This window comes from Capra hircus, chromosome 14 (assembly GCF_001704415.2).
Source record: "Capra hircus breed San Clemente chromosome 14, ASM170441v1, whole genome shotgun sequence".
Classification (NCBI taxonomy): domain Eukaryota; kingdom Metazoa; phylum Chordata; class Mammalia; order Artiodactyla; family Bovidae; genus Capra; species Capra hircus.
In genome coordinates this window covers 81291089-81310012 of record NC_030821.1, presented here as the reverse complement: position 1 = coordinate 81310012, position 18924 = coordinate 81291089, and the positions used below count along the sequence as shown (strand labels likewise).

General features: G+C 65.7%; 2 protein-coding genes across 3 annotated transcripts; one reads left to right on the top strand and one right to left on the bottom strand.

Moving 5' to 3' along the window:
• BOP1 (block of proliferation 1) lies at positions 7-18855 on the top strand. The gene is made up of 16 exons (XM_018058725.1): positions 7-163; positions 1573-1776; positions 6329-6409; positions 15996-16150; positions 16240-16357; positions 16433-16534; positions 16613-16825; positions 16901-17062; positions 17133-17213; positions 17291-17360; positions 17448-17580; positions 17661-17841; positions 17915-18203; positions 18276-18360; positions 18436-18543; positions 18627-18855. Exons 1-16 carry the CDS (start codon positions 74-76, stop codon positions 18778-18780), a joined length of 2226 nt encoding a protein of 741 aa, XP_017914214.1. The 5' UTR covers positions 7-73; the 3' UTR covers positions 18781-18855.
• Positions 10505-14508, bottom strand: SCX (scleraxis bHLH transcription factor). 2 transcript variants are annotated; one of them, XM_018058726.1, is made up of 2 exons: positions 13825-14508; positions 10505-12974 (listed from the first exon to the last, which is right to left on the bottom strand). In XM_018058726.1, the coding sequence occupies exons 1-2, from the start codon at positions 14389-14391 to the stop codon at positions 12936-12938; spliced, it is 606 nt and encodes a 201-aa protein (XP_017914215.1). In that variant the 5' UTR covers positions 14392-14508; the 3' UTR covers positions 10505-12935. The 2 variants fall into 2 exon arrangements, 1 of the variants encoding a protein (XP_017914215.1); XR_001919176.1 differs by having other exon boundaries at positions 12934-12974; positions 13081-14508.

Sequence of the window (18924 nt, the reverse complement as noted above, 5' to 3'; positions counted from 1 at the left end):
GGGCCCCGCCCCCGGGCCCACGCGGTCTGTTAGCTGCCGGAAGTGGCGGTGCGGGTCCGGGCGGTCAGGGAGCATGGCTTTCGCGGGGAGTGGCGCAGTGGCGGCGGCGACAGTGGCGCGGCCCGGGAAGCGGCCGCCGGAGCCGGAGCCGGAGCTGGAGGAGGTGACCACGGGCTGCTCGAGCGGGACGGGGTGGCGCGGCTGGGCCGCACATGGCGGCTCTGGGGCGGCCAGCGCCGGGGAGCAGGGCCCAGGAGTGCGAGGAGGCGGTTTACCAGCTCTGTGCTGGCGGTGGCCTCGTGGGGGCGTCCTGGGCAGGGGGCTCCCGTAGTGTGGTTGGAGAAGTGTGGGCCGGAGCGAACTAGTAAGAGGGGCTGGCATCGTGCGCGTGGCCTCCCTAACCCTTTGAATTGTGGTTCCTGCATTAAAGAGGTTTGAGCATGTTAGTAGGTTACTGATACGTCGGATACGTTGTAAAAGGGCACGAGAATAGGAAGGCCTTGCCTGCTGTATTGGCCGCATCCTTTTTTTAACTGCACCTAAAGCCATTCCATTCAGACATGCAGCGGAACCCCAGCTGGGTTTGGGGTGTCATCAGCCCTCCAAAGATTGTCCAGCCGCGCCTGCCGAAGGGAGCACTCCTCGTTGCTGGGTTGTCAGGCAGCCCCTTTACCCTGACCAATCCTGCTGCATTCCTGCTAGCAGGCATTCTGGGCACCAGGCTCAGCAGCCATATGTGTTTGTGCCCAAGCCATTTGTGCCATTTTTATTTGCTGTTGTAATTGTGTAGCTTACTAAGCGTTGAAGTAGTGTGTATCAGAGTTATTTCTGTGGAAGTTCAGTTGAATGCTGCTAATTGGTGAGTGCAGGCTTTCCTGTTAGCTGAGAGAATTAGTAGCTATTAAAAAGCAGAAATCTAGGGTTCTCCATTCAAGTAAGTGCTTGCTGAAAGTCTGTAAGTTCTTGTTTCCCCTCTCTAAGTGCATGGGTCTTGTGAACTTAGGGATTGGGTGGTGTCTGGTCAGCAGACCTCTGCTCAGAGGAAGCTCTAGTCCTATCCCATGGGATGGTGAACCAGAACACTTGCTTTTAAGTAAAGTTTGCATCATTTTTACGTCTCTTCAACCAGTCTTTACAATTTACTGATAAATTGTCAGTCCCTGTCTGGTTGGATAGAGTCCTCTTCTGGCTGGAAAAGCGCCTCAGGTTGTGGTCCTCTCTGCCTGTCCCAGACCCCACTCCAGTGCCCTGGTAGCTCTGGAGATGTGAATGCCAGATGTGGCTTTCGGGCGTGGAGGGTGGAGAGCTGGTGCAGGTGATGTGATGGGAATTGAGCTCCTTGGAAAGTCCTTCTCTTGTGAGACTCTAACTGAATGTCTCCTCCAAGGGCAGGAGGCCTGCTGGCGGTGGAAGTGGGTGGTGAGGGAGGCCTGGGTTGGGTGGATGGTTTTGGTGGAGCTGGAGGCTTGTGGCGTGAGGGCCGTGACCGAGGAGGCTGGCCACACAGGCTGTGGGTCAGCGCTTGGTGCCTGGTGGGTGGGCTTGGGGTCATCAGTGCCATGCCTCTTGCAGCCCTCTCTCCTCGGCGCTCCGGCTCCCAGCGGCAGGCTTGGCAGTGATCCTGGCCTTAGCGACAGCGACAGCGAGGAGAGTGTGTTTTCAGGCCTGGAAGATTCCGGCAGCGACAGCACTGAGGATGCCACTGCCTCGGAGGAGGAGGAGGGGGCGGGGACCAGCGAGCAGCGCAGCAGGATGGACAGGAGCCCTGGGCAGCAGGTGGGTGAGCCAGGAGTCTCCCGAGGGCTCTACGCACCCCAGATGACCATGGCCAAGATAGCGCCTGCCGGGCATCGGGCTCTCTGAGGGCCCCCGGCACTGATCTCTCCCACTCCGTGGACCCCAGGGCCTCCTTCCTCCTCCCTTGGGCACAGTAAGGGCGGGGCAGAATGCCGCTTGGAGCCGAGGAGCCCTGTGCTCTGTTCACGGTAACCCAGGAACCCTGACATTACTTCTCCAGGGTCTCAGGCTGCCTGCTAGACTTAGCTGTCAGCTGGCTTCCTCGGGGCGAAGCCCAAGGTGGGATTTCTGTGCAGTGACCTAAGGTGGGCCCTTCCTCCGCCTCCTTGACAAAGAGTGACATCTTCAAGCGGCACCATTTGGGAGAGGAGGTGTTCCTGTCCACTCTCTTCACTCTCCTGGTGACTGCAGTTCATGGCTGGACAGTCTTGCCTCTGTGACAGCCCTGTTGTGTTCTGCGTTAGCCTGCTTCTCGCATCCCGAAGCCAATGCAGCGCTGCTCGCCTATGAAACCTTCCCACCACAAGGGCTGTTCTCTGGCTCAGGGCCCTCTGGAGGGTCTGCTGACCACCTTCCCCTGTCACAGCCTGTGGCCGCCCTGTGTCATGAGGCCCTCCCGTGTGGGTCCTCGTGCAGCCTCGGCAGGGAGCATCCCCACCCCACAGCTTCAGAATCCATGTGGCGGTGACGCTCCGGCGGCCACCAGCCCCTCCACTGAGCGGCCCAGCTCTGGAATGGCAGCCTCGAGCTCCTGTGATGCTGGCCACAGCCACGGCCTTGGTGTGGTTTAGACAACGTGTGGACTTAGGTGACTTGCCCACTCCCACCCCCCCGCCCTCTCCGCCAGTTCTTAGCAGGGCTGCCTGAGCGGCCCCGCCTTAGTGTGGCTCCTGGGTGGCGTTTCACCAGCTCCACTCACTGCACTCTCCGCAACCCTTGGCAGGACGGATCGCTGCAGCTTGTCTCGAGGCTTTTGCTGTCCCTTGCTAAGGATTGGGGGCAGCCCCTGCGGTGTTCAGGGGCATGCCGGGGAGATGTCAAAGACCTGGATGCAGGCTGGCGAGGGGCCCCAGCTGGGAGTGTGCTTCTCCAGGCCTCTGCCTGGAGTGGGAAGTGCCGGGTCCAGACGCTTACTTGGGGACAAAGGTGGCCAATGGCAGACACAGGAGGGAGCCTGTTCTCTCTCTTCCACTAAGAGTTCCATGATGGAAGGGTCACTCTTCGGGGGAGCCCTGTCCCCTGATTCTGTGGGTTCCAGGTGTGCGGGCCATGGGCCGTTCGAAGCAGGAAGCCTCTCCGGCCTCACCCTCATCTTTGGCGCATCCTCCACCGGCCTGCCTCTCCCCACACCTCACCTCCGCTGGCCCCGCTCCCCTCCTGCACCTGGCCCCACCCTCCTGTCTCCTCCTTGGGCCTGGCCTCTCCCGCGCACCTGGCCTTGCCCTGCACCCCCAGCAGCGCTCCCAGCAGCACTCGGGGGCACCTTGGGCAGCTTCTCTGTCAGGAGAGACGTTTGGCTCCTGTCATGGAGCGTATCAGGTGCTTTCTGCTGTTCTTTCCCTGTCATGCTTGTTTAGATCTCTTTTTTTCTACTTCTTGTGTTTGGTCTGGTTGGTCCTTTCAGTAACACTTGTGTGGGTTTTCTCCTATTTTGTTTTCAGAATACTCTTTCATACAAAAGTTCCCATTTCTATTGGTTCAATCTTCTTGCCACATTCAAGAATGTAACAAAAGACTCACTGCTGCTGCTAAGTCACTTCAGTCGTGTCTGACTCTGTGTGACCCCATAGACGGCAGCCCACCAGACTCCCCCCGTCCCTGGGATTCTCCAGGCAAGAACACTGGAGTGGGTTGCCATTCCCTTCTCCAATGCATGAAAGTGAAAAGTGAAAGTGAAGTCGTATCCGATTCTCAGCGACCCCATGGTCTGCAGCCTGCCAGGCTCCTCCATCCATGGGATTCTCTAGGCAAGAGTACTGGAGTGGGGTGCCATTGCCTTCTCCGAAAGACTCACTAAGGGTGCCCATTACCTTGGGCAAGGAATGGTAAGGAATTACCATTTCCTAGGTAACCTACGTTGAGTTCTGCCCAAACTGTTTGTGCCTGGAGTTTAGGAGCTTACTGCAACCCCCTGGGCAGGAGGCACTCTTCTAGAAGCAGGGGGCAGGGTGCTAGGCGGGTCTGGTGCCTAGGGAGGGAGTAGGCCATGTCTCACAGGTTGCTTAGTGAGGCCACCTGAGACAGGGCCCTTTGGGGCGGGGGCCCCCATGGGGGAGCTATGCCCTGCCTGGCCCAGCAATGGACTCTGTTGTTTCTGGTGATGAGAGTTCAGGCGGAGGGTGGTGGTGTCAGTCTGGGTTGACATGAGTGGGTTTGAGGGGTCCCATGGCACCCCTCAGTTGCTCAGAAGCATGTCAACGTCTGTGCTCCCCAGAGCTGTGGTAGCTCTGCCCTCAGAGCCTTAACGCGTCCTATTTAGGGGTCCAGGCGAGGTGACCTGCGTGGGACTCTCACGCGCAGCAGGGCAGCTCCTCACAGCAGTCCTGGTGAAAACCTGGTGCAGAGGGCAGCGAGAGGGGTGCCCTTAGGCAGCAGAGTAGCCCGCCTAAGACCCCCACTGTGGGCTGCTCCCCCGGGGCTGGCCCCCCACATCAGGGTGGGAGCACACAGACGCTGCCTTTCCTCAGGAAGAAACTCAAACCTTTGTAGCCGAAGTTAAAAACCGCCTCAGCCGTGCGAGGCTGCAGCCCCTCCCGGGAGAGGCCTGTCGTGGTCACCTGGCCCCCTTGGCTCAGACACTTGCCTTTAGAACCTCACTTCCCTCTGGTCTCACCCGCGGGCCCCCAGCCATCCAGGTGGACCCATCAGGGCACCCACACCTGGCCTTGAGCCCGTCTGGGGGTGGGTGTGGGTGGCTCGTGTGCCAAGTGGCTCTGGGCAGACCCCACCATCTGGTGTCTGCGTCTGAGGATGTGGGGGCCAGGGCTGGACCGTTTGAGGAAGAGGAGGAAGAGGACGCTGGCCGCCCCCCTGTCTCCAGGCTTTGGAGGGCTGCAGGTGCACAGTCGGCCTGGTTCCCGCACCGCTGGGCCCCGCGTTGCGGCTGCCCCCTGGCGGCGGCCGGTGGCACTGCCGGCGCCTCTGGAGAGCGGCTGTCCGGTACCCTGAGCAGGCCCTTGCCGGCAGCTATGGCAGGAGCCCGGAGCCCCACTGCTGGGTGTCCCCCCGGCCGAGCGCCTGCCCGTGTCTGGCTCTGGATGGCACTGGGACTGCCATGCTTGTGGTTCCTGCCAGGGCCCGGGACCGTGGCCTGTGGTGCAGGTGGTGCAGGCCCCCCGGGGCCTGAGCGGCCGGGGTCCAGAGCAGGGTGGCCCACGCGGGTCCTGGTGGCCGCGGGCTGGCCTCAGGGTCTCGGAGACTCACAGCAGCTCCGCGCAGGGTCTTCCCGGCCTGGGCCCTTGGCAGGTGTGTCCGCTGGATGCTCCAGGCAGGGTGGGTGGGGAGCTTGGGCTGGGCTGGCCCCTGTGCCCCCTCCCTGAGGGCCGCCCGCCTGGTAGGGCTGACCCACTTTCAGCGGGCAGGGCTCCCGCAGCGCACAGCCTGGGGAGCAAGGGTGGGAGAGACGTGGAAACCGAATCTCGCCTTTTCCTGGCCTGGAAAAAAACTTACTGTCCCAGCCTCCTCACACGGAGGGAGAAGCTGGCGGGCGGGAGGAAGAGCTGCTAGGCGGATTCTGGCTCCTGCCCGGGCAGGGGAGCGGGGCTCCTGCTCCCGACGCTTTACTGCCCCCGCGGGGCGGGGGGAGATACGGGCTGTTTTCCCCATCAGTCCCAGTTCCGGTACACCAGATTCCCACCCCGCCAGGGGAGGATCTGTTTTCCAGGTTGGGGTGTCAGTGCCCAGTGGCACCCACTCACTGGCCTGGTGGGCGGTGTCAGCCCGGGGCCAGTCCTCCCAGTGCTCCGAGGGTGTGGGTGCCTCTCCGGGCCCTTGGCCAGCTGGGCTGAACGTGCCCTCAGGCTGAGGGTCTGGCCCTATGATGGGCCGGCGTGGCCCCTGTGCTGGTGGCTGACATCGAGAGCTTGGCCTCCCCTGGATGGACTGGCCCAGTTGGGGGTGACCCCAGCCTTTATCTGTTGCTGCCAAGAGGCCACCCCTGCTTTGTCCTCTGACCCCGGGCTGGCTCTGGGCTCAGCTGGGCCTTTGAGCCAGGAGCCCTGCAGCTGTTTTTTTCCTTAAGGGGTGTGGGGGTGGCTCACCTGATGTCAGCCCCTCCCTGGGGTCTTCCCTCTGAGCTTGGATATTGTGATGGCCCTTGACAGAGGCTTACCCTGGGTGGAACCCCCCTCTCCAAGAGACCCACTTAGATTGGGGGTATCCACACTCGTTTCCTGGCAGTGGGACCAGGTCAGAGCTGCTTAGAGATTGCGGTGCAGGACCTTGGCCCCAGTGTGGGCAGGAGGGGCAGGGTGCCCTGGCCCACAGTCTGCCCCGGGTCCTGAAGTAACCTCCCCCCCCCTTCCCTTCCCAGGCCAGGACCCCCTGCTCGCGGACTGAGGTGGCAAACGTGCAGGGCGAGAACGAGTATGCAGAGGACAGCTCCGATGAGGAGGTAGGCTGGGCCACAGCTGCCCCCTTGCAGGGTGGGCTGTGTGGCCACCGCAGGGCCTGAGTGGGCGTCCTGGCGTGGCCCCAAGCTTGTCTGGAAGAGCAGTTTCAGGGTCGGGGACACATGACTGCAGGAGTGTGTGTGTCATCGCGGGCAGGGCAGCTGGGCGCGGTGCGGCCACCCCGTGCCCATGTCCTGGCCCTAGGCTGTGGGGGTGCCTCTGGCAGGCAGGAGGCACCGCATCTTCTGTGGGGGCTGTGCTTCCACTCCGGGTGGGCGTGGACAGGCCTCCCCCAGCAGCCACCCTGCGCTGTCGCCCAGGTGGAGGTGGGGGTGGGGGTCAGGCCCGACCAGCATCCGCGCTGGACCCCAGGGACAGGAGGCGGGTGCCCCGTGCTCTGCTCCCTCCTCCCCGGTGTCCCAGAGGCCCGGCTGCCACGGTCCTGGGTGAATCTGGTCCTCCCGGTTTACGTCTCATGGGGAAAGCCTGCTGACAGGCTGGGGTGCCCCATCTGGCCAGAGGTGGCTGCGACTCGGCTGCCCAGGGCTGCCCATGGGCTCTTGGGGGGTCTGAGGCTCAGGGGCTCCCTGCTGGAGGTGATGGGTGCTCCCCTGCCCACCCCCTCACTGGTGTGTCCCTGCCCCCTGGGGAGTGGGGCCTGAGGCCCCTCTGCCCAGTGCCCTGGCATCAGCCCCCCGGATGTGAGCCTCCTTGGGTTGGGGGACCTGCAGAGACCGTGGTCCCCACCCCTAGCAGCTCTTCCTGCTGCCTGTCAGGGGCTGTCCCCGGCCGGGAGACACGCGCCCCCTCCCCTGCACGGCTTCTACCCCCATCCTCCGCTCTTTTGGCAGCGGCTGCAGGAGCCTTGGCCGCCCGCCCGATCCAGTCTCTGTGCGTTCAGAGAACAGAGACAAAACAAAATAAATTGGTTTCCTGGCCGGAGCAGCGGGCGCACTCCGCGAAGGGGGGCCGTGCAGCACAGCTCCCGGCCTGTCTCCCCCTCCCAGGGGCTCTGGCTGTCGGCAGCCACATCCTGTCGGCTACTTTTTTATATTCGGTATTTTGAGAAATCGATGATGATTGTAAATGGAGTGCAGAGGCCGGGGGAGGGGCTTCGGCCCGCCCGCGGGGAGGTGCTCCTCCTGGCCTGCCCCATTCTGGAGCCGCCGCGGGGGCTGGGGGGTGGGCCGCTTCCTCCGGCGATGACTATCCCATATGTGGGCCTGAGTGACAGCAGGAGCCGGCTTCTGCCAGTGCAGCCGGCCTTGGCCTAGGGGGCGGCAGGGCTTGGCTCTCAGGGTAGGCTGGCCTGGCTGAGGCTCTCCTCCCTGAGAAGTGCCCCCCACCCCATCACGGCGTCTCTGCAGGGTGGGCTTCAGGAAGAGGCTTGGGAGGCTGGGGTGGCGAGAGCACAGGAGGGGTGCAGGGACCCCCACCCCGGGCTCTGGTTGGCACCTGTGAGGGCCCGTAGCCCCAGAACATTGGTCGTGGGGTGTCGGGCAGCTCCTTCTCTGCAGCATCCTTGGAGGTGGTCCATGGTGCCAGGACCCCACTCCGGCCCTGGCTGGCCTCCAGCAGTGGGTGAGGGCCTCCGGACAAGGTGTGTTCCTGGGGGAGGACCTGAGGGGTGGCAGTGCCTGGCCTCCTCTTCCCCGGGCCTTGTCTGAACTTAAGGCCTGGGCTGGGGGACCCTGGGGCTTCTAGGTGCTCTGACTGCTGGCCTTTGCTGGGCCCAGCTTTGGGGTCCCGTGCCCTGGGGCACTGGCCGGTGAAGTGAGGGTTCCCCTTCTCGGCGGGACACCCGTGTCCTGCGTCCTAGCTCGGCCTTGACGGTGCCATCCTCCCGGTTCTCACCCTGGGCAGCGCCTGGCCTGCGGCCTCTGGCCGAGCCGCCAGCCTGGCGAGGGTCTTTGCGGCCGCGAGTGGGGGAGCCCTTCCCCCATCCGCCCGCGCCCCTCCCCCACAGACGTGATCTCATCCGGCCGCAGGGGGCGGGGGCGGGGGCGGGGGCGGGGGCCGGGGCGGGGGCCGGGGCGGGGGGCGGGGGGGGCCCTCGCAGGCGGTCCCGGCTCCAGCCTGGGAGAAGGCTCCAGCCTGGGAAAAGCCGGAGAAACTGAGGCTGGGGGGGCAGGCCGAGAGCACGGGCGGCGGGCGGCCCCCTCCGCTCTCCCGCAGGCGCCGCTGACGGCCTCCCGCTACCGAGCGGCAGCAGCATCGCTGGGCCCGCCCCGGCGCGGCGCTCGGCGCGCTCGCTGCTGGCGGCGCGGTGGCGGCTCGGGTTTCGAGCTGTTGTGCAGAGCGTGCCTCTCGGCTCTGCTGGGCCTCGTGGGCTGCCGGCCTCCCTGGCCGCCCCTACCCCCACGACTGGGCTCCGGCTGCCCCTGCAGTATCCCCACCGCCTCGCCTGAGAGGAGCCTGTGGCCCGGGGCCTCGCAGGTGGCCTTGCGGGGTGGGTGTGGTGGCCGTGACCTCGGGGTGCCCCGGGTCCCTTTGCCAAGTGCCACCTCTGAGCCAGGCCCGCTGTGATCGGTGTGCGGGGTGCCCTACTCCCTCCAAGACCAGCCACCTGGGTCCAGTGGTCCCGGTCAGGAGACAGGGTTCCCCTGGGGGGGCGGGGCAGGGCAGGTGAGGGTGGGGCGCCTTCAGAGCGCACCCTTCTCTGGCCTGGGTACGTGGGCGATAGAGGCCTGGCCTGCCATGTGCCCATCGGGAGCCAGTTTTCTGGGTGGCAGGAGCCCAAGCTGGGGGTCCCTGCAGGGACACAGGGGTGTGGGGTTGCCCTTAGACTGGAGGCGTGGCCCCGGGAGCTGGGGCCTGGCAGCCAGGTGTATGGGGGGCAAGTCCTGTCTGAAAGGTGGTTGACGGCCTGGCTGCGGAGTGGGGCCCAGGTGGGGCTGGCGCTGGAGGCTCTGGGCAAGTCCCCACAGTGGGATCTTGGAGGTGGCCGCAGTATCATGGGGCTCAGTATGGGCGTTTGGCACTCTGTGGGGGCCATGCCCGTTTCCAGCGATCTGAGGCGTTTCTAGGAGCTACCGATGCTGGCTGCACGTGGGGACGCCCACGCTCCCTGGACGACGGAGCGGGTGGGGGTGTTTTGGGTATCTGAGGACCCAGGAGCAAGGGGCCTTCCCCCACCCCTGGGACCCTTGGTGGGGGCAGACTTGCTTCTTTGCCCTTCAACAGCCCTGAGGCACGATAGGGGCCAAGGAGTGGGTCGGAGGGTCCCGAGGCCCACACGTGTCCAGAGGTTCAGCAGTGGGCTTGGCTGGGAGCGCTTCTGTGAGGATCATGTGCAGCAGGGGCAGTCTGACCGGGGAGGTTTGGGAAGGGGTCTCCAAGTCCGAGTTCCCGGCGCCCCCACCCCCACGGTACAGCGGGTGGGCTCCACTCAGCCAAGCCCTACGCGGCCCCTCTGCTGGCTTTGGCCTTTGGGACTGGAGGAGGCCAGAGGGACCTGGCCTTCGGCCTCAGGGCTGTCGCCCAGGGCTCCTCATGTGGGCATCTTGTGAAGGTCCAGCTGCAGCAGGTGGCCTGGGGCACTCGGCCGGGCCACCCCCCACCACAGAGGGCGCTTCGCGGTAAGGGGGGGAGTGGAGGGAACACTGCCGGCATTGTAATCGGAGCGGGGCAAGGGGAAGAGCGCGCCAGAGTGAGGGCGGCTGACCCCGCACTCCCGGGGGACAGGTGGGAGAGGCGAACGAGGAGAGAGTGAAGGATTCCAGAGGTGGGCCGGCTTCCTCTCCCTCAGACAGACACGGGAGGGAGGCGGGCAGCGGGCCAGCGCCGTACCTGCAGTTCCAATCTGCGGTCCTGACAGCTGCAGCCACTTTGGGGAGGGGGAAGGGGAGGGGGAGGGGGCTCTTCGAGAGCGGAAAAATCCCAGCCGACACATCAGCGGTGGCCGCGGGTGTCCGGAGCTGCCGGGGGCGGGGCGCCGCACGGATGCGTCCGTGTCCCCCTCCCCGCTCCCTGGAGAGTGCAGGCCGGGCGTCTGGGCCCTAGAGGGGTCGGCGGGCGCGGCCCCCGTGGGGTCACATGTGCTTCCTGGCAGGCGCAGGTGCTGTGCAGGGTGGGGGCGGGCCAGCCCAGGGCGGGCGGCCTGGTGACGGGTCACGTGGTACCGCCAGCAGCTCGTTCCCCGGGCTGGGGACAGGGAGCTGACAGCCTGGCCCTGACGGCCATCGGAGCGTTTCCAGGCCTGCTTGGCCTCAGGAGTGGCTGCTGGCCGAGGGTGCGGGCCGTGCCCTCTTTTCACGCTGCCGCCCGGGGCACGCGTGGGGCGCTGGGTCCTGGGCAGGGAGTAGGGCTCTGGCGCACGGGGGGCCTGGCTGCTGGAGTGGACGGCCGAGTGGACTCGCGCCCGCTGGGGCTCGGCCGGCCCACCACCCCCAGTCTGGTTTGAATTTCTGGAGCGGTGGAGGGTGACGGCGTGCTCCTCCCCGCCCCCGCCCCTCCTCTCCCGCTGGCTGGCGGGCCAGGCCCTCGGCCTCTGCTGCTACCGGTGCAGCTCAGGGAGCGACCGGGCCCACTGCCCAGGCCTGAGGCCGGCCAAGCTGCAGCCGCTGTCGAGTCCCAGGCCCGGCAGCTGAGGGCCTGGCTGCACGTCCTGTGCCAGGACCTGCTCCCCCCAGGGACTGTCCCAGCGGCCTGTCCTCTCCTACTGACTTGGCACCCCCGAGACACCCTCCAGCCTCACCCTGCCTGTCCTTGGGCTCCATGGGGAGTCCCCCGTGCCCACCCCCACCTTTGTGCGAAGCATGCTTCCCACCCCTCCCCCATATGCCCAGCTGTGAGGTGGGCACCTGACTATGCCTGACTACCTGTTTGTCGTCTCTGGAGGATCTGTGAGGGGGTCTGGGCTCTCACCCAGCCCAGGTATGCATGGGCCAGGTGGGTGGTTGAGCACAGGTAGGCCCCAGACTGTCCCCACAGGACTGCTGGTGCCCAGTGGAGCAGGGGCGGCAAGCTTGGAGGCCCTCGGGGGCACCCTTCCCAGGTCGGTTCTCCAAGTGTCTTCAGTGCCCAGGAGAAGAAGAGGTACCTTTCTCGGCCCTTAGCGGGACCCCCACGTTCTGCCTGAGAGTCCTGGCTCTCTAGGCAGGCGGGGGCGGGGGGCTTCTGCAGTGACCGAGCGTGCCCTCTCCCCCTCCTGCTGGCCAGCTGTAGGCTCCTGCAGGATTAAGGAGAGGAAATTTGGGGTTGGGTTTCTCTCTGAGTGGAACCTGCCGTTGTGACTTTTTATCCTGTTATATTTCTATCAGATTGGACATAGCCCCCCCCAACCCTTAATGGCTCTGGCTTTGAGAATTTCCTCCAAAATTACACCACTGCTTCCTGCTTCTTGGTTCCCTGGAGCCTGTCTGTTAAGAGGAGGGGGCAGCTCTGGGCCTGCCCTGTTGGGGTGCCCACGTGGGCCTCAGCACCTGGCCTCTCCTGGGGCCCCGGGTCGGCCCCTGGCACTCTCAGCCCGGCTGCCGGAAGTCAGGCTGCTGGCCAGTGTGGGGGGGTGCCACAAGGCACTGCCCCCAGCTTGCTTCTCTGCTGTGCCTGTGAGCTTACACCACTAAGCCGTAATTGTCACCTGCAAGATTTTAATGGTCAGCCAGCTGTGCACAGCTCCAAGAGGCCTGAACTGCCCTCCTCATGGGCAGGTGGGGCCTTCGGGTTAGCTGGGTGGGTGCAGGGGCGGGCGGCCGGGGTCCTCCGCCTTGAGCAGGACTTCTGGGGCCAGGGCAGCCCAGGGTGGGCACCTGCCACCTGGTCCACACCCTCAGGCCTGCACAGACTGGGAGCTCCTTCTGCCAGACAGTGCCCCGCCCCCCACTTCCTGGGGCTCTGCGGGCAGGGGCTGAGGTGCCAAGGCCCAGGAGACCAGCATGTTGCACGCTGCACGCACTGCCCTTGCCTGCAGGGCACCCGGACCCCTAGTAGCCCTTGGAGCGGGGGTGGGGAGGGAGTGCTCCCTGGCTTCGGCCTGTCCCGCTTTGTCCCTTGCCAAGTGCGTGGGGGCTGTCGTCTTTCCTCGCCCTCTCCCCTCGCTGGTCTCCAGACCCCGTACCGCAGTTCCCTGGCAGCGGGGGCTGACCCTGAGCCCTGGAAAGTGGGGGCTTTCCCCAGGAACCAGGCGCCTTGGCCCAGGGTGGCTGGGACACGAACAACCACAGCCCTGAGGGCAGGAGTGTGGGCTCAGCTCTGCTCAGGGCTGGTTCTGGGCTGCTCCAGAGGACAGCGTGCATCTGCGTTTGGAAGATACTGTTTTGTTTTTAATTATACAAAATTTCCAGACTTTATATTATCATATCAAAGACACAGAATGCTAGCACATAGTGGCCAGAGGAGAGCCATGTAGCGAGCCAGCACGGAAAGTTCCAGTGGGGCTGGGCAAGTGCTGCGGCGGCCGCGCGTCCCACCGCCTGTCTGTCCATCAGCCCCACTCGCAGCCAGGGCCGGGTGGGCCTGGGGGTGCCCTCAGCGAGGCCTGTGCCTGAGTCAGGTCTGGGGCTCTCCGCGGATGGCCCGGCGTCGCCTCTAACTCCGGATCGCCGTCTTTCTGTCCCGGTCCTTGCTCTGTGGAGGGGAGGGCAGTGTCAGGGCCCAAGCGGAGGCCAGCGCCAGCCTGTGCCTCTGGACTTCCCCACGGGGTGCGCTGAAAGCACCCCCCTTCCACGCTCACCCCGGCTTCCCCAAGCAGTTTGGGGAGGAGAGTGCGCTGCTGCATAGCCGAAATTGTAAAATTAAATCTCCCAGATGTTCAGGCCCCAGGAGCTCACGCGTGCTGTCTGGAGAGGAAATGGGGATTGGGGAGAGCCGCGCCGTATTTTCTCCCTGCTCACCCTGCTCTTCCGGTGCCACCACGCGCAGCAGGCGCCGTAAATCAGAGCCGGCCAGCGTCTCCGGCAGCGGGGCCCTCTCCCCCAGCCCCTGAGTCTCCTGCCAGCCTCCTGCCAGTGGATCCCACAGCCACACTGGCATCAGTGGGCAGCTGGGTCCAGGGAAGGCAGGCAGGTGCCCAGTAAGCCTTAGGCCACTGGTAGAGCAAGCAGACCCCAGCAGGATTTCCTCACTGCCCCCAAGTCCCCTTCCCTTGATGGCAGGGTAGGTGGCCAGAGTTGCTTGATCAACCCTGGTCTGGTCCCCTAGCTTCTTCCTCGTTGGTGCAGGTCCTGCCTGGGCCTCTTCCCTCTCTGTCCCCACAGGAGCCTGTCCTGGGGACCCGCTGGTTCAGGCTGGGCCCTCCTCGTCTTCTCTCTCCCTGGACCTGGGGCTGCGGGTGTCACAGGTGCTGCTGGGGGTTCTGCCTGCTTCTGGCCCTGCCCTCTCTGCCCAGCAGGTGTGGGCTGCAGGGGTGGTTTGGAGGTAGGGGACACCCCATCCTCCTAGCCTCCCTTTCCGTGGACACCCCGCGGGCAACACTCACCAACTTTCTCTGGTTGCTGAGGCAGAAGGTGCAGATCTGTTTGGGCTGGGCGTTCTCGCCGTCACGGGCGGGGGGTGGGGGAGGCGGGGGGCTGCCGGCACGCGATGCGTGGAAGAAGGCGGGCCCCGAGTGGCAGGGCTGCCCGTCGCCGCAGGCCTCGCCCACCAGCAGCACGTTGCCCAGGTGCGAGATATAGCTGGAGGCCAGGCGCAGGGTCTCGATCTTGGAGAGCTTGCGGTCAGCGGGCTCGGTGGGGATGAGCGTGCGTAGCGCGGTGAAAGCCGTGTTCACGCTGTTGGTGCGGTCCCGCTCCCGCGCGTTCGCTGTGTGCCGCTGCCGGGGCTCACGGCCCGGCCGCCCTCCGGGCCCCAGGCCACTGCCCCCCGCCCGCCGGCCCCCGGCCCGTCTCCGGGCGCCCTGGAGGCCGCAGCGCGCTGCGTGCACACGGCAGGGTTTCTCGTCTGAACCCGAGCTCTCGCTGCCTCGGTCCTCGTCCTCCGACAGCGGGCTCACTTCAGGGTACAGGTAGCGGCCGGGCGGCGCCGAACGCAGCATTGCGAAGGACATGGGGCCGGCGGCCGCCGTCAGCTCCGTCGCGCGCCGCACATGCCGCCGCCACTGCCGCCCGGCCCAGGGGCACGCGGGTCTCGGGGCTCCCGCGGTGGCGGCTGCGCCGCGCGCACGTGTGCGTCCCGGGCTGGAGCGGGGCCGCGGGCCGGGCCTTTATAGCCGCGGCGGCCCCTCCCCCGCGCCGGCCCGCCCTCCTCCCCGCCTCCCAGCCCCTGGAGGCCGCTTGGAGCAGGGGCCCTCCGTCCCTCTGCCTTCTCGCGCAGTGGTGAAGGGGCCTGGAGCATCCTGCTGTCTTTGCGGGGTAGGGAGAGTGGGCGCCTCTCCGAGAGGTGCGAGGTCCTGCTGCCCCCCCTTCTCCCTCTTAGCAGGGGGCAGGAGGGAGGGTCAAGCAGGATCCGTGACCCCGGCCTTCTCACTTGGCATGACTGCCTTAACCCAGATGCCCTGGCCCCAGCGCCTGGCCACACCCTGTCTGTCTCTCCCTCTCATGTACACTTGGGCCTTCTGTGCCCAAAAGAGGGCACGGAGGCGCTCTGAGCAGCTGGAGTCCAGCCCTGGCCCCCTCAGCTGCCCCCTTAGGTTGTCGTGGGGCTCACCTGACGGCACAGCCTGTCTTTCCTGCACCTGCCCCTCCAGGCACCACCCTCCAGGTCTGGCTCCTGCCTGCACTCCTGCCTGGAGAACCCCCCACCCACACCCTGTTCCCCTGCTAAATGCCCCATGGGTCTTTTCTGGGCCCCCTGCGTCTGTACAGTCCAGGGATGGCTGTGTGGACTTGGGGAGCACAGGAGGATGGGCATTCCCAGCAGTGGGCAGGGACCTGGGCACATCTGGAGGAGGGCGAGCGGGGAGGACTCAGGTCAGCAGGCTGGGGGCTGGGCAGGTGCAGAGGGGCCATGCCCAGAGGGTCCTGTCCTGTCGAGGTTCCCAGGTTGCCGGCTGTTCAGTCTCATCTGGGCCCCTCCCCCTGTGGCTACTGTTGCAGGAAGCGGCCGCCTGGGCAGCAGTCTCCGCACTGGGTGGAGGGAGGGTGGCGGCTGGCAGGGGCCTCGACCAGGAATGTGTGTCCAGGAATGTGACTGCTCTGCCCACTGAGAGTGGGGTGGGGGCAGGGGTGGGAGGCTGGGGGAGCCCCTGAAAGTGTGCCGGGCTCAGTGCAGTGGACTTTGTCTCCTCTTGGAGTGGACTGGTGGGGTCTTCCCTGAGTCCCTGCCCATGGCTACCCAGTTTTGCCTAAGGCCCCAGCCAGGGGAGGGAGCCCACGGGCGATGAGGTCACCCTTGCCTGTGGCTGCCCAGACCCCTGGCCAAGGAATCCAGAGGGGAGGCTCTGGGGTTGGCACCACTTCAGTGGAAAATGTGAAGGTACAGCTCCGGCGCCTCTGAGGGTCTGGGTGGGGGGGCGGATAGTGCTGGCCGTCCTGCCACGTCACACCCCGGGGAGAAGCTCAAGTCAGGGTGCCTGGGTGCTGCTCCTGCAGCCTGGAGGCCAGCCCCTTTGCTCTGCCTTTCCCCTTCCTGGCCTGTGTCTTTCTGAGGGGCTTGGAGGGAGGGGTGGGCACGGTGGGTATCTGCTGCTTACTCGCAGGCCTCCTGCCCCAGGACATCCGGAACACGGTGGGCAATGTGCCCTTGGAGTGGTACGATGACTTTCCCCATGTGGGCTACGACCTGGACGGCCGGCGCATTTATAAGCCCCTGCGCACCCGGGACGAGCTGGACCAGTTTCTGGACAAGATGGACGACCCTGACTACTGGTGGGTGGGCGTGGGGCGGAGCCTGTGGGTGGGCGGGGTGGGCCTGCGGGGCGGGGCCAGGGCCTGGGCTCTTGACTGGATCCCTCCAGGCGCACTGTGCGGGACCGGATGACGGGACACAGCATGCGGCTGACGGATGAGCAGGTGGCCCTGGTGCAGCGGCTGCAGAGGGGCCAGTTCGGGGATGTGAGCTTCGATCCCTACGAGGTAGGCGGCAGCTGCTGGCCCTGGGGTTGGGGACACCTGCAGGGCCCAGGCCCACCCTCCTCTGCTTGCCCCCAGCCAGCTGTGGACTTCTTCAGTGGGGACCTCATGATCCACCCAGTGACCAACCGGCCTGCAGACAAGCGCAGCTTCATACCTTCCCTGGTGGAGAAGGAGAAGGTGGGTGTGGGCCATCCTGGGGGCGCGCCTGCCCGCCCCACCCCTGCCCCGGCCCCCCTCACCCCGCCGTCTCTGCAGGTCTCCCGCATGGTGCATGCCATCAAGATGGGCTGGATCCAGCCTCGCCGGCCTCGGGACCAGAGTCCCAACTTCTACGACCTGTGGGCCCAGGAGGACCCCAACGCGGTGCTGGGTCGCCATAAGATGCACGTGCCTGCTCCCAAGCTGGCCCTGCCCGGCCACTCGGAGTCCTACAACCCGCCTCCCGAGTACCTGCCCAGCGAGGAGGAGGTGGGCCTGGTGCACGGTGGGGTCTGGGCTGGCCCCTGGCCTGGCCTGGCTCCTGGCTCACTCCTGCCTCCACAGCGCCTGGCCTGGGAGCAGCAGGAGCCTGAGGAGAGGAAGCTCAGCTTCTTGCCGCGCCGGTTCCCGAGCCTGCGGGCCGTGCCTGCTTATGGCCGCTTCATCCAGGAGCGCTTTGAGCGCTGCCTGGACCTCTACCTGTGTCCACGGCAGCGCAAGATGAGGGTATGCGGGGGCACCCGGGCAGGGGCGGGGAGTGGAGGTGGGTGCAGCTGACCCTGCATCCTCTTCTCAGGTGAATGTGGACCCTGAAGACCTCATCCCCAAGCTGCCCCGGCCACGGGACCTGCAGCCTTTCCCCACGTGCCAGGCCCTGGTGAGCAGACAGTGTGGGTTGTGGGGAGCAAAGGCCTCCGAGGGTCTGGTCTTTACTGCCTTGCCCTTTCTCTGCAGGTCTACAGGGGCCACAACGACCTTGTCCGCTGCCTCAGCGTCTCCCCAGATGGCCAATGGCTGGCATCAGGTGGGCGCGCAGTGGGGCAGCTCCCCGGGGGGAGTGGGGTGGGCTGGCCTGGAGGGCCAGGTACTGAGGGCCTGTCTGTGTGTCCAGGTTCAGATGATGGCTCAGTGCGATTCTGGGAGGTGGCCACTGCCCGCTGCATAAGGACTGTGCCCGTGGATGGTGTGGTGAAGAGTGTCGCCTGGAACCCTCACCCCACCATCTGCCTGGTGGCCGTGGCAGTGTGCGTGAGGCCCAGGGTGCCCGGGGTCGGGTTGGGGGACAGACCTATGCCTGAGGACCTCCATCTGACTCTGACTGTAGGGAGGACACGGTGCTGCTGCTGAACCCAGCCCTGGGGGACCGGCTGGTGGTGGGCAGCACGGACCAGCTGCTGAGCGCCTTCACCCCTCCCCTGGAGCCCACCTCACAGCCTGCGCACTGGCTGGAAGCCTCCCAAGAGGAGCGCCAGGGCGGCCTGCGGCTGCGCATCCACCATGGGAAGGTAGGCGGGGTGCGGGGCAGAGGGCAGAGCCCCGGGGAGGGGCCGCATCTCACCCAGCCTCACCTCCCTGCAGCCAGTAGCGCAGGTGGCCTGGCACGGGCGCGGGGACTACCTGGCCGTGGTGCTGGCCACTCCGGGGCACACCCAGGTGCTGATCCACCAGCTGAGCCGGCGCCGCAGCCAGAGCCCCTTCCGCCGCAGCCATGGCCAGGTGCAGCGCGTAGCCTTCCACCCCACGCGGCCCTTCCTGCTCGTGGCTTCCCAGCGCTGCGTCCGCCTTTACCACCTGCTGCGCCAGGAGCTCACAAAAAAGCTGATGCCCAACTGCAAGTGGGTGTCTAGCCTGGCGGTGCACCCGGCAGGTAAGGGGGTGTCTTGGTCGGGGGGTGGCACTTGGAGGGCCACCAAGTCCCCACCACCAAATTTGCCCCCAGGTGACAACGTCATCTGCGGCAGCTATGACAGCAAGCTTGTGTGGTTTGACATGGACCTCTCCACCAAGCCATACAGAGTGCTAAGGTGAGATGCTGGTGGGTGACCAGTCGCTTCTTGCCCCGACCCCTGCCTCACCGAGCCTGGTTCTCCCCACCCCAGGCATCACAAGAAGGCCCTCCGGGCTGTGGCCTTCCACCCCCGGTATCCACTCTTCGCGTCTGGCTCCGACGATGGCAGTGTCATCGTCTGCCACGGGATGGTGTACAAGTGAGTGTCAATGCCCCCGCCTCCCCGCGCGTGCCCCTTGGGGACGGTTCCGGCCAGGTCCTGAGTCTCTCTCTCCCCCACAGTGACCTGCTGCAGAACCCACTGCTGGTGCCCGTGAAGGTGCTCAAGGGGCATGCCCTAACCAGAGACCTGGGGGTGCTCGACGTGGCCTTCCACCCCACCCAGCCTTGGGTCTTCTCCTCTGGAGCTGATGGCACTCTCCGCCTCTTCACTTAGACGCCCTGCTTCTGGGGCGGGGCAGGTGGGGGTGGGCAGCACGTGTGCCCTGGACTCTCAATACAGGAATTTGCTGGGTAACCTTGAGTCAGCTTCCTAACGGGGGAGGGGGCTGCTGGCCTGCCCACAAGCCAGGTCACATCA

Coding starts and splice junctions, on each gene's coding strand:
- BOP1 (XM_018058725.1), top strand. CDS start 74: ATGGCTTTCGCGGGGAGTGGCGCAGTGGCGGCGGCGACAGTGGCGCGG. Junction 17,214..17,290: donor TCCCCACGTGCCAGGCCCTG/GTGAGCAGACAG, acceptor CTTTCTCTGCAG/GTCTACAGGGGCCACAACGA. Junction 17,361..17,447: donor TGGCCAATGGCTGGCATCAG/GTGGGCGCGCAG, acceptor CTGTGTGTCCAG/GTTCAGATGATGGCTCAGTG.
- SCX (XM_018058726.1), bottom strand. CDS start 14,391: ATGTCCTTCGCAATGCTGCGTTCGGCGCCGCCCGGCCGCTACCTGTAC. Junction 12,975..13,824: donor TCAGCAACCAGAGAAAGTTG/GTGAGTGTTGCC, acceptor TCCCCTCCACAG/AGCAAGGACCGGGACAGAAA.